The sequence below is a fragment of the Pipra filicauda genome, unplaced genomic scaffold (assembly GCF_003945595.2).
Source record: "Pipra filicauda isolate LSUMZ 115617 unplaced genomic scaffold, ASM394559v2 scaffold251_size2273266_pilon, whole genome shotgun sequence".
Taxonomy (NCBI): domain Eukaryota; kingdom Metazoa; phylum Chordata; class Aves; order Passeriformes; family Pipridae; genus Pipra; species Pipra filicauda.
The window spans coordinates 207476-233789 of NW_024104367.1; the positions used below are offsets into that span (position 1 = coordinate 207476).

The 26314-nt window shown below is 39.7% G+C and overlaps 1 protein-coding gene across 1 annotated transcript in view; it reads left to right on the forward strand.

The window, feature by feature from the left end:
• Positions 1–26314, forward strand: part of TSNARE1 (t-SNARE domain containing 1) — a 264001-nt gene that overhangs the window by 175532 nt on the left and 62155 nt on the right. The window contains exon 8 of the mRNA XM_027741611.2: positions 25207–25322. Within this exon, the coding sequence (XP_027597412.2) occupies positions 25207–25302 (96 nt within the window). The 3' untranslated portion in view covers positions 25303–25322. The remainder of the gene's footprint in view (positions 1–25206; positions 25323–26314) is intronic.

Sequence of the window (26314 nt, forward strand, 5' to 3'; positions counted from 1 at the left end):
GAGTACTTTAAAAAGAACCATACATCAAGAGCGGAGGTCTGGGAGTGTGTAGATAGTGGGCAAGAAAGCTTAAAAACTTCAATCCCCTCCATACTGCTGAAAATTACCAATCTTCTTATCTTGGCAAAACCTTATTATGCAAATAGTTGTCAAGTGGAACACTCAAATTGGCAAAATTGCTTTTATTGTAGCACTTTTTACACTCCTTCCAAGAAAAGTCTGGTTTGCTCCTGCGATAAGTAAGTGATTGATTACTCGTGCTGGTTTGGAATAGCAGAGTGGAAAATGATGTAGTAACACCATCAGTGGCACAGACTCCATTTAAAGAGAGGAACTCTACCATTTTTTGGAAAGGAGTGTGCCACTTAAAAATGGTCAAGTCACTGCTTCTTCCTTCTCCTGCTTAACCTGAAGGTAGATGAGTGAACCGAGATTTTTTTCAGGTACCAAACAATTCAGCCCTTTTTCTTGCACCATGATGAATTTTGGTTGTTTTCAAACAAAACATGGAACTTGTCAGCACTTCTTCCTTTCCAAAAGTAGTAAAGACTTTAGGTTTTTTCCTTCCTCTTATCAGTTTTTCTCTGTGTTGCAAACTGGAATACTCCAGTCTCCCAGTTGTGGACTCAGGGACTCAGGGATGAAATGTGTCCATTACCTTGACATGAAGAGTATTATTGCCTTGGATTTTTTCTTGAGAAGGTAAGAACTGGAAATGGCCAATAGGGCAGAATTGCAAACCTCCTGTCTTCAGAAGTGTTCAGCCCTCCTTTCCAGAGGAGTAACATGAAACTACATGATATGATCATTGCATTATCAAAGTGATTTTCTATTATAAAAACATAGACTGGTTTGAATTGGAAGAGACCTTTGAAGATGATCCAGTTCAGTCCCCTTGCCATGGACAGGGACACCTTCCACTAGACCAGGTTGCTCAAAGCCCTGGTCTAGTGGCCTTGAACACTTCCAGGGATGGGATATCCACAATTTCCATTCCCATGTCTTACCACCCTCACTGCAAAAAAACTTCTTTTCTTTATGTCCAATCTAAATCCACTCTTTTTTAGTTTAAAACCATTGTCCTTTGTGTCACTACAGGCCCTGGTAAAAAGTCTGTCCCCATCTTTCTTATAAGTCCCCTTTATGTACTGGAAGGCTGCAATAAGCTCTCCCTGGAGCCTTCTCTTCTCCAGGCTGAACAACCCCAACTCTCAGTCTTTTTTTCATAGGAGAGGTGTTCCATCCTTCTGATCATTTCTGTGGCCTCCTCTGGACCTACTCTAATAGGTCCATGTCTTTCTTTATCAGGGACCCCAGAGCTGAGGGTTCTCCAGATGTGAGGTCTCACAGGGGGAAAACTGAGGGGCAGAATCACCACCCTTGACCATCTGCCCACACTGTTTTTGTTGCAGCCCAGGACACAGTTGGGTTTCTGGGTCCTGTCCAGATTTTCGTTCACCACTATCCCCAAGTCCTCCTCTGCAGGGCTGCTCTGAAACATCCATCCCTGGTCTCTACTGACACTGGGGATTGGCTGTCCCAGGTGCAGAACTTTGCCTTTGGTCTTGTGGAACTCCATGAGGTTTGTGTGGGCCCCTCCTCAGTTATTTATTATAGGAGACAATTCTTGGGAGAAAAAAACGCTTTCACAACAGGTATTCTTGCTGTCAAACAAAGTTCTCTCTGCATGAGCAGATGGGATATGCTGTGAAATAGATACAGGCAAATTCCATCTGCCTTCCAGGGCATTAAGGATTCCTGGTGATTGTGTTGGGAGCAATCAGGAGAGCAGACCACTGCTGAGTTTGCAGCCAGCTCTGGAGCAAAGAAGTACCTTCTTGGCTGCAAGTAATTAGTGAAAAACAGTGGGGGGAAAGGGGAAAAAAAGGGGCCTGTTTTTCTCCTTACCTCCCACTTGAATTTCTATAGGTGACACTAAAATGAAAAGAAAAATAGAAATACCACTATTCTTTCTTAGGGAATGGAATAGCAGCTGAAAATGTGCCCATGGGCTGATGCTACAACAGCTTTTTGGAGGGCAAGTAATGACCATTTCCAGGAACATGGGAGTGCTCTGGGATTTAATGGACATAACTTAGATGTTGCCACAGAGTTCTTGATAACAACATTTACCATAAAGTCCATTTAAGCTTCATGAACAGGCCTTGCTGCACAGGCAAAGCATCACTGAAGGTAAGACAAAGCCTTACCTGCCAGATATCATGAAATCATCAAATGGTTTAGGTTGGAAGGGACCTTAAAGATCATCTAGTTCCAACCCCCTCATCATGGGCAGGGATGCCACCTACTAAATATGTCACAAGGGAGTGGGGATCTGGATCCTTACAGAAGTCAGGAGGGCTTGGTGTGATGAAACCCCCTGTCCATGCACAATTATTCATGAGATCAGTACTTGGTCAGCAAAGAAAGTAGTCTGGCTTTCACTACCTTCAATGGAGAACTAATAAATGCTTTTTGTAATTATAATTTCTCAGCAAATGAGTTCTGTTGTTTACACATCTACCTGTTTTGTTGGTTTTTTTTGTCTCTCCCCAACGCAATGTATATCCTTTTATTAAATGTAGCATTGTAGGCAGCAGCACTTAAAGAAACAAATACACTCCACATGGATCTAAATTGCATGTTTCCAGAGAACTTTATCTGACATGTAGTCTAAATATAAACAAATTGTCTCAAATGACATATTTTATGAATATATTTGCATGGAATGCATTTACACAGTTTTGATAAGTCTATTTGGAAATGATGCCAGTATGTTCAGGGCAAGTGCAACATCCAGGCAATACAAATGCTCTCCACTTTACAGGAGCACATACAACTCTGTTGCCTCAAATACTCCCTTTTTTGAGTTAAACTGATGAAATTTGCACTTCTGAAAGTTCACAAAAAAAATTTATAGATGACATTGATAATGCACTGATTTTCATAAGTAATTAGAAGACTGTCTGACTGCTTATATATCAGGTCAATTACTTGTCCACTGAGTCTCATAACTGTGGGGTTTTTTAAGTATTTATTACACTAAAGTGTCCAGGCTTAACCAGCAAACCAGACTCAGGAATTAGAGCATTTGTTCCAGTGGTTAACCAGCCTCATGAGCACCATACCTTGTTTCTAATTAGAATATAACTGATATCTACTTCCCACTACACAGGCCTTTGTAGTCCTTTCCATCAGGTTAAGGAGTCTTTTAGTAGATGGCTTTTGTTTTCTGTCTCAGGAAATATTTAAAGGTTTTAATTTTATGTATTTACTGAAAAATATTTTTCTAAGCTTCCAATAATTTTTGTCTTCTGCCCCATGTTGTGATACTTACATCCATTTTAAACCACCGGTGCTAAAATGTATTGAACATTTTAGTACCAATCTCTTCAATGTCACACAGAGTCCTGAAATCTCCTCCTAGTCCAGGTTGCATCCCCATGTGGCCAAGGTTTGCATCAGACCTGTGGTCTGTGTGATTGCACCAACAGCTCATCTGGAGCTGTTTATCTGCTTTGACTCTTAAATCCTCCACGCTCCCTACATATTAAAATACATTTTCCCATTTCCAGTGTATATATTTGCCATTCATGTAAATCCATTGTTTGGATTTACATTTATCTGCATTGAAATGCTCTAATTTGTTTGACTGGATCTCTTTTATCGTCTCCATTGCCTTGTGTTCATTGCAGCACTTCAGAGCAGTGGTTTAAAGATCAGAAATGTGGATCTAGTGACTATTTCAGAGAACCAGGTTAGAACCTGTTCTATTCAATGGGTTTCTCAACAACAGCTTGAAGAACTAGGAAGCTTTGTGAATATGACCATATCCCAGGAAATTAATCACGAGGGATTATTGATGGTCTCAGGCTTTCTTTGCCTTTCCTGAACTTGATTCCTTAGTGATGTCTATGCTGGAAATATGCATGCATCTTCATTTGAAATGGAAATTTTTTCATGGTGCCCCTGCCCATGGCAGGGGGTTGGAACTAGATGATCTTTAAGGGCCCTTCCAACTCAAACCACTCTGTCATTCTATGGAAATTTCTCAGTGCTACATTTTCCATCTGAGTGTTCTGGGCTGTGGAAGTCAAGGGCCTTATGCTCGACAGTTAGATATTTACAGTCACCCTCAGCAGTCAGCTATCTAAGTTTTCAAAATGCAATCCAATCAATTTAGATATTTAATGTTTAAAAAAAAATCAAAATATATATATATTGGCTGGTCCTGGGTCCAGCCCCATACTTTAATTCATGTTCAGCTGAGTTCTGTTGTTTTCTTTTGAGGTCAAATATTGTAGTTATCTGTCTCCCTGCTCATGTGTTTCTTTGTGTAGAGATGTAACATAAACAGTCATTCAGCATTTTGGAATTTCCCTGTATACTAATGTTTATTAACATTTGACACACCAGTGGAACAGGCCTACTTACCTTTCTCTTTCAGAGCCTTTGTGAACACACTGTTCAGCTTTGTTAATGAAAGACTAAAGACGTTGTTTAAAATCATTCCATGTTCCTTGTGTAATCCATCAAGGGTATAAACACAATATCCTTCATTACCCCAATATGGAAGAGAAGTGGTTATTGAATTTTACTTCATTTTATTTCCGTGTCCTTAATAGCAGTGTTCTCTCTCTACCCTAATTGATCCATGACATTGCTGGGATTTCTCTTCTTTATTCTGCCACAAATCTGCAAAATTCGTTTATTTAGCCTGGCCAGGAATTGTTTCCACTGGTGCCTTTAGCTTCTAATGTGTAGCTGACATTACATTCTGTTTATTTATATTTTATATTTATATATATTTACATTTTTAAGCTTCATCTCTTTAGTAAATGAGACATATTTAATTGATCTCGCTCTCAGCATCTGTCATCCCTGAGGTGTGGGGATGTCACAGCTTAAGGTGGGGTTTGGGTGTCCCTCATGCATATTCCTGACTATGGATGTGCCATTGGTGATATCACTGTAAGAGAATCAGAGAATCATGGAATGGTTTGGGTTGGAAGGCACCTTAAAGATCATCCATTCCCCCACTCACAGGACAACTCCTTCAATTTTCAGTTGCTGCTTAAACTTTATCACTGAATCAGGATAAAATTTTTGCTAAAACTCTGTATTTTTTTTATTGTGAGGTCAAGGCATCCTGGCCAGTTAATGGGCTGCTCTTTTGAGAACTCTCCATTTGCTTTCTCATTTTCCTATTTGCATGTTTTCTGCCGTGATTTTTTTCTCAGTTTTGGGAGATGTGACCTTTTTGAGGCACCAATTACATCCATAAGATGTTACTGTTTGAGAATTGATTCTGTTTTTCATATTGAATGCAATCAAATCACGATCAGTCATACCTGGGTGACTACAGATTTCCAACCCAGTAAGTAATTAATCCATATCCATCATAATCAGGTGCAACCAAGTCATTTTGTCTTGGCTATGCTGAACTATGAAGCAGCAGCTGCAGGTTTTATACGTTATTAGTGACTCTCTGCAACCTTAATCATATTCCTCACACACTGAAATTTCCCTTCACAACCCAGATTCTGGTTTTAATTTTTTAATCTGTAATTTTAATTTATAATCTTTTCTCATCAGCAGGCAGGTGCTTAAGGAGTAACTTCATTTTCTCTCTTCTCTTTTCATAGTTGTAAGAAATCCCCACTGCTGTGTCTGCTCCAGCACTGCATTTCAAAACTGTGAATTATTCTGCAATAATGGCTCAGAAATAATCCTGGTGTTCTTAATTATTAATTATTCTTTAATAAAAACAGTATCTTTGATTGCCTTCTCTTCAGCTCCCTCACCTTCTCAAGTCAAAGGTTGGATTTGATGATCTTGGAGGTCTTTTCCAGCCTTAGTGATTCTGAAACCAGAAAAATCTGATAAAGAGCAGTATCAGAATCTTCATCAACCATCCTGGTGAAGATTAAGCACTGAACAGGCCACAACCTCAAAACATCTCTCCTTTGATGTGCTATTCTCTTGCTATGTCACCCCAGGGTGACATAGGAGATGACAGATAAGTGGAAATGCTCTTGCCTATATTATGGGCTTTTTTTTCCTTCTGAAATACTTGGATTTTTTGAACTCCTTACCCAGAGCTTCTATGCTCTTGGAAAAAAAAAATAAAAAATCAGAAGACTTGAATCATCCACTGCACAGATGAATAATAAAAGGAGGAGGTCCAAGAAAAAGGGAATTTTTTTTTAAAAAACATGCAATATCTTACTTTTCCTTTCCCACCACACCCACACAGTCATTTATTGATTCGTGGCAGTTACAAGATGACAATCAACAGAGCAACACCTGAGCCCAGCTAATGAGATCAACAGAACTAATTACAGAGAGATGGTAATTATTTCAGTTCCACACCATAGACTGATGCATCCAAAAAGGCTCCAATTGCAGGGTCTGTACAGGCTAAGCTGTGAATTTGAGTGAAGCTCCAGGCGTTCATGCTCACCTCAGAAAATGCTACAAACTAGATCCCTATCCACCTCTCCTCCTTGCCAACTGCTGTTCCAACAGGAGCTTAAAAGGATGAACTTGTTTCTATCTTTTCATTAACACCCAGCTTTTAGGTCCCTGTAAATTTGACAGGTAAATTCACATTTTTTTTTAAGAGTAAGCTACATCAGATGATATTTCTACATAATCATCCAAGGGAAACATCTTGATTTTTTCAACAGTCTCTATCTAAAAGCTTCAAGGTCTTTGTAATCTGTTATTAATGGTAATGTGCTCTGAGGGATTAAGCTACAAGTGCAGACAATTATAAAAAAAAAAATAAAATATTCTACTTAGTGTTTGGCTGTGTGAGACAAACAAATAATGAATAATTTCCCCCCCAATCTGTTGATATAATTTCTGTTCCATTGAACAGGTGGAACAAAAGGGATAGGTATTTTTTCCTTCTTGGAAACATCATCGGTGTGTCTTTCCAAGATTAAAAAATAACAACACTCCATTTACCTGCCTGCCATCTGGATCGTTCTCTGAGCCTTATTTAAACAAAAAAAAATGAAAATAGATCCAAGATCTCTGCATGAAAACATTAAGAAAAAAGCAAAATAAAATTTGGCAAGGATCAAGGTGTGTAGATTAACAGAACAACATTGGAGTCACAGCTTCAACATCACTGCATATTCCTTTTTCCCACCTTTTGGCACCAGTGCCAATGAAAGCTTTTAAAGGTGACAGCACTTTGTAATATTGCCATGGCCTACAAGTCCTTGAAGGATGAGATGTCAGATATCAGTGAACAGTTGAAGGGCAACAGGAATCCAAAATTTATGACTCCTCTGAGTATCCTTTGTGTCCATTCAGCATCAGCTTTGCTCTGGCATTGCTGGAACAGGTCCCATGGTTCATATGATAAATGCAGTTTAACTCGCTTGCTTAAACATTTGCTCCTGTTTTTTAAATGCATTTAGTAATTTAGAAAATCCTCCATTCAAGAGCAAAACCTCCAGTGAAGAAATAGAAGCCTGTGCAACCAACCTTTACTTCCACCATAGTTCATTTTTTATTATATATGGAGATGAGAGGATAGTCTAAAGTTCATGATCAGCTCAAAGTTTGGCCTCCTTACTGCGAAAAGGCTGGTAGGAGTGTTTACTGTCAAATCAACACCTCATACAGCATTTTATCTGCTTGCTTGAGAGGCATAGCCTCTGTTTTCTGCCTTGCCACATTTTCTTGATTGGAGAAATTATCTGAGACCAGACCCGAAAGGGACATTTGTATTATAAAGAGGAAAGGAGCAAAATGTCTTATTGTGTATCATATCTTTGCCTGCTACAGGTTTGCTCTCAAATAGAATCATAGAGTTGAAGAATATCCTGAGTTGGAAAGAACCCACCAGGATCATTGAGTCCAAATATTGCCATTGTGATCTACAGGCAGTAGCTATCATGGGTAATTGGACATTACATTTCAGCACTTCCTGAAATTCTTGGAGTGAAAACCAAGCTTTTCTGCAACGAGCAGAATTAATAATGCCTAATTTGCTGTCAACTGTGGGCACTGTCACCCTAAATTTCTCTTCTCCTTCTGTCTCTCTCCACTATACATAAATGGAATGACTATGGTGCTTCCAAGAACTGCACTATTTGCTGTTTAACCAGTTATCTGCTGCCAATACCAAGTATTGTGAGAAGTACCAAGTATTTTAAGAAGTACTTTAGATGCTTCTGTTCCTCTCTCAGATGTGATTGAATTTGTCAGAAAAGTTTGGAGCTCTTGGGAGCAGGGAAAGGGACTGACAAACAGAAAAGGGACTGCTTTCTTGTAAATTATGGTCTACTGACAGGGCACATCAATCTTACTTTCAAAGGATATATGTAGAAGGGCGAAAAGATTTAAGAAACATGTAGCTTCAGATTCAATTTTTATCTGTCAGCAGTGATCCCAGAGATAATCTGGTAAACACAGCTGTTTGTAATGTTCACTTGTAGAGCAGCATTTTGGCTGTTTATTCAAGAACTCCCTGATTGTAAAAGTAATTTACACCCACAATTTAAAAGCATATGATGAGATTTAGTAGGATTATGGATTTTAAAAAAAACCAGCAGTGAACTAATGAAGACAGTTTGCTGACATTCTTTATCAGTATTTTTCTAAGTAGCAACAAGGTACTGCAGGGTTGGACTCGGTTTGAATCACAGACATGGAATCACAGAGTGTTTGGGGTTGGAAAAGACCTTAAACCTCATCTCTTTCCAACATCCCTGCCAGGGCCAGGGCTGCTGTTCACTAGATCAGGTTGCTCAGAGATCCATCCAACCTGGCCTTGGACACTTCTAGGGATGGGGCAGCCACAGCTTCTCTGGGCAACTTGTGCCAGGGCCTCACCACCCTCACATGAAAAGAATTTCTTCCTCACATCGAATTTAAATATCTCCTCTTCCAGTTTAAAACCATTACCCCTTGTCCTGTCTTTATCTGTCCACATAAAAAGTCCCTCTCCCTCCTTTTCATAAACCCCCTTAAGGTGCTGGAAGGCTGCAATGAGGTCTCCCCAGAGTCTTGTCTTCTCCTGGCTCAACACCCCCAGCCTGTCTCCTTAGCAGAGGAGCTCCAGCCCTCAGAGCATCTTCGTGGCCTCCTCTGCACTTGTTCCAACAGGTCCACACTTTTCTACTGAGGAGAATCCCAGAACTGGACACAGTGTTCCAGGTGGGATCTCACGAGGGCAGAGCAGAGGGGCAGAATCACCTCCCTCGACCTTCCAACCCTATGAAACATCAATAATTTAGATGGTTTTGCCTATTGCTCAGGTTGGATTTAAGCAAGGATTTTTCCTAGCTTCCACTAGACTGCTATATTTCCATTCTAGCAGAGGAGCATGTTCTGAACCCAGGAATTTCCCAAGAAAATAAGACAAAGGAAGCAACCAGGTCTTGGCTATAATTGAAGGTAATAAACAGGAGAAGTTCACTGAGGTGAAACCCCCAAAAGGTAAAATCTTCTTGTGTGCTGCTCACCTGGACCTACAGCCCTGTCAGACCCTTTCTGATGAGAGGACATAACAAATGACTTCTTCTGTCCAGCTTTGGTTAACAGATGCTTCTGCCTAATCCTGACTTCTTCTTAATGACTGACAGCAAGAAAATATCTCCAAAGTGGGATTTAGTGCTCTGTTGAGCAGTGCAAATGCTCGTCTTCTGGCCAGGATTTTGCTAAAAAAGAGGGAGCCAAATTCCATAGCCATGGTATCTGATTTTCCTTTAGAAATGCTGTGGACTCCATCCATCTTGAACTGGGTTCTGGTAATGACACAATAAATTCATCAAGTTTCTGATGGAAAATTTCCTCTGTCCAGCTGTCAAAGTAGTGTTGCCACTTCTGGTATGATTTCTTAGCACTCTGTCATGAAGAACCTAAAAATCATACTTTAAATATGTATGTATGCTTTCCCCTTTGGGGAATAATGACATAGTCTAATAGAACTTGATGTTAAAGCTTTTCCTTTGCTGAAGTTTAAATTCCTTTTTTTATTTTTTTTTTTTTTTCAGAAGCATAATGTATTCCTATTACTCCTTATGGAACACACTAAGCTATTTTCATCTTACACTTTAATTTCTAGCTTTTTTTTCCCCACTTCTCCACAATAATTTCATCACTTTTTTTTTTCCCCCAAGTTATTAATAAATAAAGACTTGGCTTCATCAGTTCCTTGACATTTTTGCAGACATTCTGACAACAGATTGAATAAATTACATTATCTGGTGTTAACCAAAGTAATGGCCTGTTAGAAATGGAGAAAAGCAAATAACACCAGATGAATCCTGGCATTTCCAGCACGTGAACTGGTGTTTTATTGTAGCCAAACAATAACTGTGGGCCTGAAGGTGGGACATGCACATCCCTCTGACCTTTTGCAGAGCCGTTTCAATGGGAATGGGTGTTTTTTTCTCTTTTTCTCTCTGCACGGGCACAAGAGTCAGCAAATGTCATCATCTCCACACTTTATGGAGCACGTTTTGGGACTCAACATGCAGTAATCTCTCCAAAGGGAACCAGCTTTCCTGTTCACTGGGCCCATAGCACTCACCAGCTTCTTGAAGCGTCACCACACCATCAGCTGTCAACCAGAGCCGTCCAATAAAGCCATCCATGATTAATTATTCCTGAATGACAGCAGCATATTGAAACAAGCTGATAGCTGCTGACAGTGGAAATCCAATTAACCTGAATTACTATCTTGATTGTGGCCCAATTAATGTCAGCTGTGCCATGTCAGAAGCGAAGACTTGGCTAATATAATTGTTTAATTAATTGGCTGCACAGATTAGTGGATGTGGGACTGCCCTTATGCCGACTTCTTATTTTTCCCCCTTCCCCACTGAACGTGAGATTTGAGGGAGAAGGACAAGCAACTTGCTGTCTACAGCTTTTTGCTCTAAGTGGATAAATGAAGTTCTATCTTTAAATATGGTTTGAATGATCAAAGAGGGAATAGTGGAGCTCTTAAACTTCTGTAGAGAGTCTGTTGTGGCCCATTGCTTCAGTGAGTTTCAGTGTGTCCCCAAGCTGAGATCCAAAGGGATTTTGAGAACTTTCCTTTGATGCATTCTGAGATATGATGTAGTTATGCATTAATGATTCCTCTGCCTGTTAAAGTACACGTAGTGAACAGCAGGAAGGCTGGTAATGGTGAGGGGTGGATTTATTTATCTTTAGAAATAGAAACTTGAATCAGAGGTGACTGGAGGTTTGTTGCTTATGGTGTAATATCTGCCTGGTGTCTTGAGATAAGTTCATGTTCTCAGACTTCTTGTGCAAAGACTTTCCTGCATGTCAAATAATTAAGAGCATTAAAAAATGCATTACGGCCAATTTTAGGAATGACTCACGAGAGAAAAGGGTCTAGTGGTGGTTCTTCCAGTTGAAGCACATTACAGGAGCTATTACTAGCTTTGCTACATCCATTTCAGTTTTTCCAGCTCTCCACTGCTCAGCTTTCAACAGCCAGAATGCATTTAAATAAAGGTAACATTTCCATTCATAATGGTTGGACTTGATGGTCTTAGAGGTCTTTTTCGACCCAAGATAGTCTGGTTCTATGAAGGAGGATGCAAGAAATAGAAGCACAAAAAAACAACCACAGTCTAAATGTTGCACTGAACCGCTGACTAATAATAAGTTGGAGTTTGTGAAGTAGAGCAAGAGAAAACTTTCCTTGATCTCCACTAGAAACTTTAAAATATTCTTAAAAAATACAGACAGGCTCAGACTGATTACCAAATAAGAGGATTATAATGAAAAAAAAGGATCTCTAATGACTTAAAGGGAGTAGCATTAAAAAGTTAAACTCAGTAAATTAATATGTTAAGTACAGAGGCTTTGACAATCAGAGAGGGGAAAATATACACACATCCATAAAGATATCTATAGGGGTTTTTTCCCATGTGGAGCTCAACTATTTAAGCTCTTGTCATAGATGCCAGGAGAAAAGGGATGGAGAGTTAAAAGCTTTGATCAGCTGCATGTAAAAAAAAAAGCTGGGGCACTTCACAAGTCCAGAGCTCCCCTTTGCTTCTCTGGACTCTTCAAAAGTATCTGGTTTCTTGAATGTCAACCTCAAATAAATTCCGTAAGCGGAACCTCTCTGGAGATGCTGCCTTTGAGTCGTTCTCCAAATAGCACCAGGGCATAATCTCCCATGGAGGCTTCAGTGGAGGTGGAAGCGCCCAGAACTACTTTAGAAACTTTCTCAGAGCTTCAAACCAGTCGTTCAGTTCAGTTTTCAGGACTTTGGGAGGATTTGTAGATAAGTTTGGGAGGATTTTCAGATAAACTTTATCCTGGAAACTCATTCATGTCCTCATCTTCTCAGCAGCCTAGGAAAGCCACCCAGAATATTTTGAAGGAAACCATGTCATAACAAACTGAACTATATAAAAACTTTTTGAACTGAGCTTAGTTGACAGTTTATTAGTTTGTTGGCTGCTCATCTCTATGAACTTTTATTTAGATGTAACCAAAATATCTTTTTCTTGGCTAAAAGTTAGTTATAGTTGAGTGACATGTTGTCTTTTAGCTACGTGCCCTGGTTTCTACTATTCTAGAGAATCTTATCTCTGTGCTGTTTTATTCATTGGAAGAAGTATTTGCAGGTTGTTTGTTCCTTACACAGCATGACTGGATGGAGTAGATGTGCTTTTTAATGTGTACCTGGCAAACTGGCTGCAAATTGGCACCATGACAGGAATCATACACATATATACACAGATGTGGTGGATTTATTACACTTCATTGCTTTCTGTCCCTTTCCATCCTTGCAATGAGATAAAACTCAAACACTAAAATTGTTTTCACGTTTGGACTCATAATTTCATTTAATTCTTTCTTTTTCAGCCCGTCCTCTTGTTGCTGCTGCTAGGAATTGATATGCTCCGTAGGATCCACTGTTGGCACTGTGCTCTGTGACATTCCCAGAGCTCTATTATGTTGTCTATCACAGTCAAGTTATTACTACACACTTCACATAAAAAGCCCTTTGTGTTGGCAGCGCTGACAAGACTCTGCCTAGACATGGGGGGTTGCAGTTCTGACCAACAGGGTCAGGCTCCAAGGCCATTTGTGAAGCGATGCTGATATTCCATTGTTTGTAACATTCATCTCTTTTATTCAGAGTCCATTACAATTTGCAAATCCACCAGGATTTTGACGTAGATGCAGGGAACTCACAGCTGTGATGACAGTGAAAAATTCAGAATGCTGCTGAGTACTTATTGCCAGGGACTGAGGAACACCAAAATGTTTAGACCTCTGGTCGTTCTCAGCTTTCATATCAGGCTTTGTTCATCTTAGTTTAGTTCCGAGTAAACTCCACTTTAGGACATGTATTTAAGGATAATGCTGCTGAGAGCTTAAAATGGTTGGTTGAGAAATGAAGTGACTACATTTTATTCCATTTTATACCATAACTATTGTGTGACTACATAATTAAAGAAAAGTACTATTGCCCTGGAAGACTTTAAAGGTTTTAATTTAAAAATGTCTGGACAGGTTTACATAAAACAAAACCAAAGAAAAAATCCATCCATGTGCAAACTGGATGTTTTAAGAACAGGGCTCGTGTGCTGATCTTGGCACATAACAGATCCATCATCACAGGTGGCACCACTTTTGCTCAATTTGTTTAATGAAGTAACACCTCTAATCTTATAAAAGGGGCAATTAAGGAATGAAGAAGTTAAATGGCTTTCAAAGGATCACATAATTTAATGAGAAAGGAAGGCATAGTTGCTATATCTGCCTGTACAGTTCTCCTCATTGTCTGCTATTTTGAGATATTTTTATTTTTTTAGTCTTTGTATTTGAATGCTGTTCTTACAAGCCCTGAACTCTGCTCTTTATTTGACTTTCCCTGGATCTCCATCTGTAAAACTGAGCAGCAAACCTCTTGAGAATACTCTTTCACACAAGATTTTCCAATAATTTGTGCTTTCTCTTAGGGTCAGAAGTGCAGTATCAACTCAGACTACCCCCTGGCATTTGTTCAATTTAATCCATCAGAAAACTGAAAATGATAAAACAATGGAGAGTCCAAATACTGTTAAAACCTGAAAGAGCTTGTATGGGTTTGAACAAAAGCTCAGATTAGGAATTTCACCAATTCTTCTTGGCTTCTACAGAAGATCAAACTGCCTCAGATTTAATTCTGTGCCACCTAATTAATGATATTGAGGCACTATTTCTTCTTAGTTTCACTGCTGTTACACTAGCTGTGGCTTTATTCACCTCTTTGTGACAGACATAAGTAAGTAGTGAAAAGAAAACATCCTTTTGTCATTTAGTAATTATTTGAGATTCTCAGCTTTTATTTCTGAGATCTATTTTGAATAGGTGAAGACTCACATATGTAAAAGTATTTATGGGGTTAAGGACCTGTAAAATTGCTTTTAGTCTGCCTGTATGAGACAAAGTGAGGAGGTGTGCATTCCTTGGGTTCCTAGAACACGACCTGTCACTTTTCACAAGTGAGATTGTCCTGCCTGGTCTCAGTTTAATTTACTCTCTTCCTTAGCACTTTGCTCCCAAGTATCCTCATACTGCAGAGGAGCAGCAGGGACATGGTGGTTCCTTGTAAACTGGTGAAAAATAGCATTTAATTGTGTTCTTGGTTGCAAAATCCAATGGTTATCCTGAGATTTCTGTTTTAAGGAACATTCTTTTTGTCTCGTTCGTAAAATCACAGAGTGGTTTGGGTTGGAAGGGACCTTAAAAATTATCTCATTCCAACCCCCTGCCATGGGCAGGGACACCTTCCACTAACCCAGGTTGTTCCAAGCCCTGTCCAACCTGGCTTTGAACACTTCCAGGGACAGGGAATCCACAATCTCTCTGGGCAACCTGTTCCAGCTCCTCACCACCCTCACAGGGAAGAATTTCTTCCTAATATCAAATCTAAACCTGCCCTTTTTCAGTTTAAAGCCATTCTCTCTTGTCCTATCACCAAATGCCCTTATAAAAGGTCCCCCTCCAGCCTTCTAATAAGCCTTTTCGGGAGGGGTAAGATTCTGTTAAAGGTAATTTTTTTTTCTACACTCTTTGGACTTCAGTACCAGGAAAAAAACCCTATTTACTGTGTTTAGAGATCTATTTAAAGCAGTGCAGTAGAAGAGACAAGCAGAAGCATGTCAACCACTGCTTGACATGCTAATGATGGGAGTATTTTAGTGGTAGTAAAGATATTACCAGAATAGTAGTGATGTCAGTGATAGCGATGAGCAAAGTTTGTAGGAAGTAATGTCATATATTAAATCAATGGACAGAGTAAAGAAAAAGCAGAGACTTTGAAAGAAGGAACATGAGTCATTTTTGCTTTTTGTGTTGTGGTGGGGTTTTTTTTTGCTTTGGTTTGATTTGATTTTTTTATTTGTTTGGAGGGGGTTTGGTTTTTTTGTCCCTTTTTTGGGGTGTTTTTTTGTTTACTTCGTTGGTTTTGGTTTGGGTTTTTTTGTTTGTTTGTTTTTTTCTCAATCCTATCAATTAGTCCCATGAAAACACACACACATGACATTGCCTATTATGGTTCTGTGACATTTTCACTCTGGAGATTCATCACCTCGTAGCACTGACTTCCCAAGGCATTATTGGCACAGCACTTCCTGGAACCTCTTCCAAAATTTATGTTTATTTATGATTCCTGGGGCTGGGAGGAGCTTTTTTGTGGATCAGTTCCTGTAGTGCACTGACTGATATTGTTATGTACAAATACTTTCTGGTGACAGAGTCAGACCAGCTCAGACCTTCAGTTTGTTCTTTGCTGCCTGAACACTTACACCGAGGGGAATTTGTCTTAATTACTGGTGAGATCTGAAGGCAAGTCTTAGTTCAAGAACACTGTGCTTTGAAGAAAGAAAATCCTTTTTCTCAGTCCCAGTGTGAAAAATATTGTTGTATAGCCAGAGGAAACAGTCTCAGGTTGTGCCAGGGAGGGTTTGGAATGAATATTATGAACAATTTCTTCATGGGGGGTGTTGTCAAGGATTGGAACAGGTTGTCCAGGTAAGTGACAGAGTCACCACCCCTGGAGGTTTTTAAAAGACATGTAGATGTGACACTTGGGGACATGGTTTAGTTGTGACCTTGGCAGTTCTACATTAACAGTTGGATTCAATCATCTTAGAAGTCATTTCCAACCCAAATGATTCTATGATTTTTTTTTCCTACCACCCCCTAGAAGTGCCTTTGTTTTCTTTATTTGACACTTACATTTGTTTGAGGATGGTCAAAAGACCCTTCATGGCTGATGTTCCACCCTTTAGCATTTTATTTTTATTAGAATTCTCAAATAAAAATATTGCATCTGGCTGCACACAGGAAAAATTCTCAACTTATTTGGACCAGAATCTCATAAGAGTACACTGGATTTAAACCAAACTACATAATTTCTTTGGCTCTGGTCCTTACAAGATTCTGCAAAGTTTGATCCAGCTGTTAATGGCAAAAAGAAGCCAATGTGGGGAGCTAAAGCATTTTTTAGGACACAGAATGAGCTATATACGGTTCAAGAATTAAGATGTTTTGCCCTGGCCCCCACAACTCCCTCACAGAGGAACTGATGATTTACGGACTAGATAAGTGAGGTGGGTGAAAACTGATGGGCTCAAAGCATTGAGGTCAGCAGCACGGTGATAAAAAGACAGTCCTTTCCAATCCAGCCAAGTATTCCTATTCCTAAAATAATATAATCTAACTAATAAACACAGCTCAGCAAGAAAGTTTTCTCTGAGCACAGCACTGCTTGAATGTGGCAAGTTATTTTCTCTCCTCTCTGCTGCCTTGCAAATGTGTTCCTGGGTTTAAATTGTTGAGGGAATTAAGTTCTCCATGAGTCTGTGTGGGGCTTTTAAGCATCTCAAGGTGGTTTCTGCAAAAGTATGAGGACATTTGCTTTGCTGCCTTGGGGGAATTCTGGTTTGGGAAAACATGGTCTCTGGTGTTTCAGGTGCACACACTGGTCAGGACCTGCTTTAAGCTGCTGGCTGGGTTTGCTCTGTAGAACTCAAACAGCTGCCAGAGGAATGTGGCTTCATTCCAGTGCTGGTAAAAAAAAATAATCCTCTTTATAGTGAATTTGTGAATCACGTTGGAGGTTTGCTGCCTTGAAAGACATGATAGAAATGTAAGCCATTATCATGTGTTATTACAAATGATGGCTCAGCCATTAGAAAAACAAGTGCATTAGTGGAATGTTAGGATTGCTAATTCAAGCATTCAGAAGGTAGGAAATGCAGCAATTAAATCTGTGTATACAGGCTTGACATCAGCCCCTGTCAGCTGGGGGCTGGCAAACCAACATAGACAACACTGTGCTGTGTCAGAAAACACTGATAGGAGATGGGTGCAGATGGTGAAAAGTATCTCAGATTTTGAACTAGTCATGAATGTACCTGAACTGGGGTTTGAGAGAAGTCGTATCTTTCCAAAGTTGAGCCGAATTTCCTAGAAACACTAAGAAGTACACTTTCACTGATCTTTCCCCAAAGCATGTTGGCACTAGAGAAAATGTTTCCATTATCTTTTTCAGGGTGGGACACTTGGATATTTTCCAGTAGTTTTTTTCTTTGATTCGGCTGCAATATTATCATTTAAAAGAAATAACTTGAGGTGGATTACAGGAATGGGAAGTTCAATCCTGGATGGTTATCACTTGCTAAATGTGAGGAGAAAATGCGGTATTGCATTAGGATATGTTGAGGAATCATACGTAGTGATGGCACTTGGCTTCACCTGGGATATATCACAGAATCACGTGGAATCATGGAATGGTTTCAGTTGGAAGAGACCTTAAAGATGATCTGGTTCCTGCCATAAGCAGGGACACCTTCCACTAGACCAGGTTGCTTAGGGGCCCCAAGCAGCCTGTCTTGGAACACTTCCAGGGATGAATGCAAGGAAAATAATTACTAAGAAGAGAATCATGAAGAGATTTATGGGGAATGGGAAGAGTGTACAGAATTGGTGGAAAGAGGCAAATACACAGACACAACATCATAAGGGAAAGTTGAAATCAGTCGAAATGATGTGGAAGTAAAGGCCCAAAAACAATGTGTCAAAGCAAAGTGAAATATTTCCTTGCTGCTGTGGGCTGGCCTTTCCCTGTTGCTCTCATATCTTCTGGGTTTTACTTATATGCAACTTGTCTACTTTGTTCTCATTTAAAAACACTGTAAGTGCTTAATAATATCACTGGCCTTTTCCAGCCTGCCTGCAGAGGCAGTGATATTTGATAGCAAATTCATTGTTCCTCTATAAGGAAGCCATACCATAAAGGTCACCAAATTTGGTCAGTGCATTTTAATTTGTACACACGTTAAAGGTCGTGTTCCTCCCTTCCACTGCAATAACACAGTGTGTTTACTCTCTTATCAGAGGTGACTGTGTGTGGCTTGGCTGAGGGATCTTATCAATGCAAATGGAATATGAAGTATTAATAATAATAATAATAATAATAATAGTAATGAAAGCACTGTTGCAAATGTAAAGGGATTTTTTTCCCCTTCTGTATGTTTACATAAAGCTTGGAGATAACCACACATCTACAAGGTCTGATTTTCTGCTGTGTTGCTCCAATATTTCCTTTTTCTCTCCCATGAGAACTCCCCAGCCTTCTGCAGAGCTTGTGCTATTGTGTGTTGGAATGACAGCAGTTTCAGATTCATAATATCATCTTTGTAGAAACACGTCCAAACGTAATTAAGGACCTGGGCTCTCAATCCAGCAGACCTCAAATTAGCTTTCAAAATGCATATTAAGGGCATAGACAAACGCTTTCATGCAATTCCAAATGACCTCTGAGGGCAGGGTGAACAAAATTGTATGAACCTCTTTAATGTCACAAAACTCTCTACAGAGATTTGCATATAAAGTGAACCATTTTATGTCAAACAGATTTGTTAATCTTACAATGAAGGAAACAGCACTTGAAAATTAATCAAGGTGGGTTTTCATTGCCCAACAGAAGCCCTTAAAAGGACCTGACCTGATAACTGGCAGCTGATGTTGTGTGGTTACTACATTTAATAATTTTTTGGTTTTATTTGCTGAATGGGTTTGCAGGAAATAAATTTCCAGAGCAGATAAAGCTGCAATGGTTTCTTTGCTCAAGTAGTGGAACTGTACTTTCAGAAGTTCTTATAATCCTGGCTCTGTTGGAAAATGCTTCATGACTTGTTTGTTATTTTAAAATTGTGTTACAATACGTGTAAGCATTTCTGTGAGTAAAATGGGTCATCTCACTGTGTCTTTTGGCACTGAGTGCAGGGTAGATTTTGGTTGCTTGCCAGAATAACCTGAGGAATGATCATTGAAAAATGGACCTTTTCCCCCAGGAGACAGATTCTTGCCCATAGAACCAAACTGAAAATCCTGGAGTATGTCTAGGCCTTTCCTCCAGCCTGGAGAAAAGGAGGCTGAGGGAACACCTTATTGCTCTTCACAAATACCTGAAAGGAGGTTGTGGTGAGGTGGTTGTCTACCTCTTCTCCCAGGTAACAAGTGACAGGATGAGAGGAAACAGTGTCAAGCTGGACCAGGGGAGGTTTCTATTGGATATCAGGAAAAAAATTCTTCACTGAACAAGTTGTCAAGCAAACAGGAGAGTGGTGAACTCACTGTTCCTGGAAATGTTCAAAAAATGTGTGGATATGCACTTGAGGACATGGATTAGTGGTGAACACGATGTTGGTGTTGGGCTGATGGTTGGACTCGATCTTAAAGGTCTTTTCCAACCTTAATGATTCAGTGATTCCATAAAGGTTTACATTATTTGGCATTGCAGGAGGGAGGGACAGAGACACATGGTCTTGGGTTAACCATGTTGGATGAAGCTCTTTGGTTACCCTCATCATCCTTATCCAAGGGCAAGGACTAAGACTAGGGAGAGATGGAATAAAAGGTGGGATATTGGTGAGATTAATTTAGCTAAAGAAAGCACCCTGCCCACTGATTCTGTCCTGCAGGAGACCTAGAAAATGCCCCGACCATGGAGTAGAGACAGGGGGTGTCTCTACTCTAAGGTGTTGTCACATGCTCTGATGTTCTCAGAATAGAGCAGCTGTTCTGGTACAAATCCCTGCCTGAACTAAAATACCTGTTTCTAGGGATTTTCATCTCCTTTGTGGAGGCAGTTGAGAAGTCTTGACCATCCTGCCTTGCAGTGCAAAGTTTAACCAACCCACAGAGGGTAGAAAAGCTCGATGCTGAATTTCCATACATGATTCAAGTGCTTTTTACTTTTTTTTCTATTCAATATAAGTACAGAGAAAACAATTTCCTTTAGCCTCTCCTATTATCAATGCTTGGCCCCAGCTAGTTTTTGAATCCTTAGCAAGAAAACATTTTTTTCCTCCTTGTAAATGTATTTGCTTAGGAATTTCCAAGATGAAACTTGCTTCTCTGGGCCTGAGGCTGTAATGGGCTTTAATGGTTTTTAATTACTTAACTATCTGTTGTGACATAATTAAAATGTCTTCCAACATTTCACATTTCACCCCCAAGAAATAAATAACTTCTAGGTTGTAAAATATGACTTGCAGCTTCATTTTCTGAAACAATGAAGGAAAGGTTTCTTCCAGGCTCAGTCACATCCAGTTTTCCTGTCAATATAAAGTACTTCTCAGCTGTGTCCCTAAATAGCCTTTGCTCCTCCCTTCCCTGCTTTTCACTCCTGTTTCACATGTGTGTTTAAAGAGCTTCTGCCAGGATTAAAATATATCTTTACCTATTTTACTAAAAAACCCCGAGAGCCTTGCAAAAATAACTGTAAAAAGCCATTACATCTTGCTACAGGATTAGGGGGGGGTTTGTCCCACGCTGGATTCTTTTCATCTTGGGAAAATGTGTACAATGAAAATAGATTAGCTGCAATTTAATCAACAAATTTGAGGTGTTCTGGGTAATGGACTTACAACAGGTTGGGAAGAGAGCTGAAAAACCAGAGCAGTGCTGCAGCATAGCATTCAAGGTTTAGAATAAGCTAATATAATTAAGATTAATCAGATACTGAGCTTATAATTACTTCTCAGACATTTTCTAGCAGAAGATAATCTAGTAGCTTTGAACTTTTCCCAAATTCAGCCTGAAATTGTTTGTTGCCTTGATTTCTATATCTCTATTTAGATACTCATTTTAAGTGATAGTTAACAGGAATCAGTGTTTTCCAAAGCGGATTGTCAGGATACAAGTTCGCCTGGATAAAACATGTTTTTTAGGAGGTTTTGTTAAATTCTATCAGCTCCTGTATGTGGACAGAGCTTTGCAATTTAGCAAGAAAAAGATGGAGAAAGCAGCCATGTGACCTCTAGGAGTGTTTGGCAAAACCTCCAGGTCTCTGGAAAAAAAAAACAACGAAACAACAAAACACTCGAGTTTTCTTGGTACTTCTTTGAAGTTGAGGGGAAGACTCTCAAAATTCAGCTTTTACTAAGAGTGCACTTCAGGTGTTGATCCATCTGCTGTTCTAGGAATGCCTTGTCTTTGTAAACATCTGAGTGTGCTTCAAGTGCAAGTGGAAGCTGGGGGGCAAAATGATCTCAGATTGCTCCTCTGAGCGACTGTGGGTGTAGCTGCAGGAACTGAGAGGGGGACACGTTGCCTCGGAGCTCCCTGTGCCCAGGAGAGTCAAGGAGGACGGGGCATAGCCCTAATGCAACTGAGAAAGAAAGATCTTCAGCAGTTAAAGCAGAAAGAGCTGGAAAAAGAAGAGCTGGAAAAAGAAGAGTCGGCCGTGTGGGAAACGCTATAAAAATGCAAAGCTCTCTGAAGAATTATGTTGTAAAATAAATGATTCATTTTACAGATGGTTTGGCTTTTTGTGGGTTGTTTGGTTTTGTTTTTTTTTTATTTGTCCTTAACTTTTCTGTGGCTGTGGCTCTGCTGTTCTGAGACCTCTAATACTTTGGCAGAAACCTGGTAGGATCTGCCATGAGAAATAAACCCATTACAGGTTTGGATATAATTTACTATTTCCATGTATGTGTAGATTAACTTTGATTCAAGGGATGACATGATGAATCACATTTGCTTTTTTATTCATTTTTTATTCTTCTTCCTTTTTTATTTTTATTTTTTTATTCCTTTGGAAAATTGGAATTCTCTTGAGATCAGCCATGCTTTCCCTCACGAAATGTCTCCACTTCCTTCACTTAAAATGGATACAACTCAATCATTGCATTGATGTTTGGGGTGTTTGAGATAGAAATATTAACTATGTGATTCTGCTGTCATGAAACTCCCATGGGAAAATTAGGACCTTTGCATAAAGTGAAAGGTTTGTCTGGTCTCATGTGAACATGACTGTAGATGGATGTCCCAAGGAAACTTGAATAGGTATACAAAATTTATAAAGATATATGATATGCACGGCATAATAATTACTCATTTACTGAGTGAGGCAGAAATCCTGCCTGAGAGGGAGAGGGGAAAAAAATAAATAATTGTAATAATAATATATATAATGGGAAATGCAACATTGCCTAGCTGTTGAGTGCTTACATTTCTGATGCTGATGTACTTCCAGTGGGTGTTGTTACCTTGGTGTTATTAAAAATATAGGCATGTGTCCCAATGTCCCTCAAGAATGACAGTGGGGCATTAAGACGCGGTTTATAATCTCAGATTCTGTTAACCTGAACTGGACATAATAACCAGAGTTGTTAGATGTGATATTATTATGTATGTTGTTTATTAACATAGATTTATGTAATATTCAGGTGAGGGTGCCCACACCATGGTCTACAGATCCTGTCTGGTGAGACAATCTGTACAACCTGTTCTGTTCTAATATTAATTAAGGTTGGAAAAAACCTCCAGGATCATCAAGTCCAACCTTTGTGTCAAGTTACATGTGAAGGGATGATTCCATAGCCCTTCCTGAAGCAGCCTGGGCACCTGTAGAGTGAAGGGAGTTGCTGCCTTTTGCTCAATTATCAGTATTTTTTTAACCAAGTGACAAAAAGAAGCTGGGGTATCCAACCACTCTTCCTCAGGATCTGTAGGAAAGGTGGTGTGATCAGGCAGAGCTCAGGAACAGCTTCTAATGCTCCACCAGCATGTACAAATTTATGGCTGGAGACTAAAGGAACTCAAAATACTGAACATTTTCCTTGCTGAAATATAAAATAAGAAAAAAGAACTAGGAATAAACAGGAGAATCCTGCCCCAGATTTTAAGACTGTGAAATACTAAATCTACTAAGAGATGTTGTAAACAGCAGGAATCATTATCCTGACTTACCAGCCAGGACAAGCTCATAAAATGTGGACCAAATACCAGAATAGAGGCTAGGCTGCATTTTTCCTACCTCTGATCAGTCTTAGTTTGTTTATGGTTGAGTTTTATATTTGCTTTAGTTGGTTAAAACCAAGAAAATTAGGAAGGAGGTGAGAATATATAAATGCAAAATTAGAGTGAATAGGACTTTGTAAGGGTAGAAGGAGGAAAACAGGGGAATCTCTCTGCAAAGGGAATGATGGAAAAGCCCTCTGAAGTGATAATTGTGCAGCATTTGAAGCTGCTTTTCAGGATTATCTGAGACTGCTACTTGAAGCTAAATGACCCATCGGCGTCCTCTGCTGACCAAACACAGGCTTTGACATTTTAGAGTTGGACAAGGACACCGAAGTACCTCGAGACAGTTTGCAGTTGGGAGCAGAGGTTTCCTGGTTTGACTTGGAATTAATCAAAGTTAAAATAAGAGGGGATGGTTTAGTAGGTCTGTTGTCTCATGTGCTGAGCTTTCAGAGTGCACTGCAGTTACCCTTCTAGAAATTAAAGCTCCAAGTGTGGAGCAACCCTGAGGAAACAACACTTTGTGGGGGGCAAAAAAAATATTAAAGAGAACCCGAATCATAGAATGGTTTGGGTTGGAAATGACCTTAAAGATCATCCAGTTCCAAGCCTCCTTTCATGGGCAGGGAAACCTTCCAGCAGACCAGGTTGCTCCAAGCCCATCCAATGTGGCCTTGAACACTTCCAGGGATGGGGCAACCACAGCTTCTCTGGGCAACCTGTGCCAGGGCCTCACAATAATTTCTGTGAGCCCTTGTCCACCTTTATTCTCCCCAAAGATTCACAGTAAACTGATGGAAAAGTGTGAACAAATCTGTACCCCAAAGTAAGGTTTTGGGGAATCCCCTTGCACATCTCTTTCCTTTCATGCCTGACAAAAAGATCCTTCTTAACACATGCACATGGGATGATGTATTTAAAGTGCCTTTTTTTTTTTGCTTTTTCCCAAACCCAAAGAAAACATATCTGTGTGAGTAACTGAAAAGCTGATGGAGAGCCAAGATGACTCACTGATTATCTGCCAGGGAGGCAGGACAACACAGTGTCTTAATGTGAAAAAAACCCAATAGTCTGGAAATACACACTTTAATAAAAGAATTCGTTTGATTGGGGGTTGAAAAATAAATAAATAAATCTTTTCATATCAAGATGACATTACCAAGTCTGGTGGCTGCAGGACTGGTTGATCTGGTCTCAAGGAAAATGTCTGAGTTAACTGTTTCATTGAAGATACTTTTTTGTGTGTGTATTGGATAAGAAGATAACATACACTGTGGGATCATGGAAACAACCTCCTTCTAATCCATCTAAAAAGGAATTGAATTATTGCAAAAGATTTTAAATAGGAATAAATAACATTATGTCCATGGAGGTCACTGGGTAGGTTGATGGGTTGAAGTAGAAACGGGCATCAAAGTTAAAACTCTGTAGAATCTCTTTTTCTGTATTTGAAATGGAATGAAGTCAGGGTGGTTAATACTGGAAGTATATTTGCCTGCCCTGCAAACAACCCATGTTATTGCTTGTCTCAATTTCATTGCACAGCAGAGTGGAGAGGGACCTCTTTATCTCACAGGAGACAGTTTTCTCCTGGCAGCCAGAAAGCAGATCTGACACCCCCCAACCAAAACCAAACCAAGCAGCCTTACCCAAGTCCAGCTCTCCAAGCAAAACCTGGATATTTAGTGTGGCACAATGATTTAAGCGGGAAGAAAGTAGCGTAGAGAAGGTGTTGTACTCAAGGAGGATTTTCACTGGAAGTCAAAAAAAACAGAGAATTTCTCCATGTTGCACTGACTGCTTTCAAATAGCTATTTTCTCAACAAAAAATAGCAACATTTTCTCTCCATCTTCCCATTAAAGATCCATGTATTTATTTCTCTGTCTTTCTCCTCTCAGCTACGAGCCAGGAAGATGAAGTGCTGCCTCCTCTCCATCGCTTTGGCTGTTCTGGTGCTCATTGTCATCATCATCGCGGTCTCTGTCAAGCGCTGAGCTGGTTGTGGTTTCCACAGGTAAAAACCTCTAACTAAGTCTTTTATCACACTCTGTGAGATGGCTGAGAGACAGTTTAGGGAGCTGATTATGGTAAGAAAAAATATCTTCACCTGCAGGTTCAGGTCCGGCCTACTAAAATATTTCTCTGTCTCAGAAATAGCCTTAGTGGGTCCTGAAATGTGAGCCGAGGTGATATTCAAACAAAACATCATATTACCCTTTTCTCTGCTGTTTGTACTGGGCTTGCTTTTACATGGATCTCATAGCAATTCTGACTGATAGATCCTGACTCCATATGAATTAGAGATACAGAAACAGTGTTAAAGACTCCAGACTGAAGCAGAGTCAGGGACAATCCAACAGCCCAGAGATGTTGCAAAGCACACTTACCTTCTGAGATGTTCCAAAGAGACTCTCTTGAGAGGCAGAAAAACAAACAATTGGAGATTTCAGTAGGGGATGAAAAATAAAAAGGGATTTTTGGAGATCTTTGCCCTGGATCTACGCCTAAAGGAGTGTTGGTCTCTAGTAGGAGGACTGGGCTGTAACCTCAGCAATATAGTGAGATATCAAAACAACTTCATTCCACTGGTGAAGTATAATCTGTGACATATTGTCTCTGTAAAGACTGTTCTTTAAATGTAAAGTATAAGACAAAAAGAAAGTTTTTATTTTCCTTTCTTTTGCCTCATTACCCCTGGAAAATGACTCAAATTATTTCTGATAATCTCCTTCTGATACAAAGCATCTCTAGCTGTCTCCTTCTTTAGAAGGTTTCCCAACCATTATTCAAGGGGAGATTATGAGATTTACAGATTTTCTGCCACCCAGAGGGGGTCTGTGTGGCTGATACCATGGGAAAGGTTCCAACTGGTAAAACCTGAACCCAAAAATATCAGTGAGACTTTTCCTGCAGAGAAAAAGTAGGAACCCTGAGGCAGAAAGCAATGGAGGGTGGGGACAATTCTTAGTTTAGAGACCCCTCGTGTCCCTCAGAGACTTGAATGAA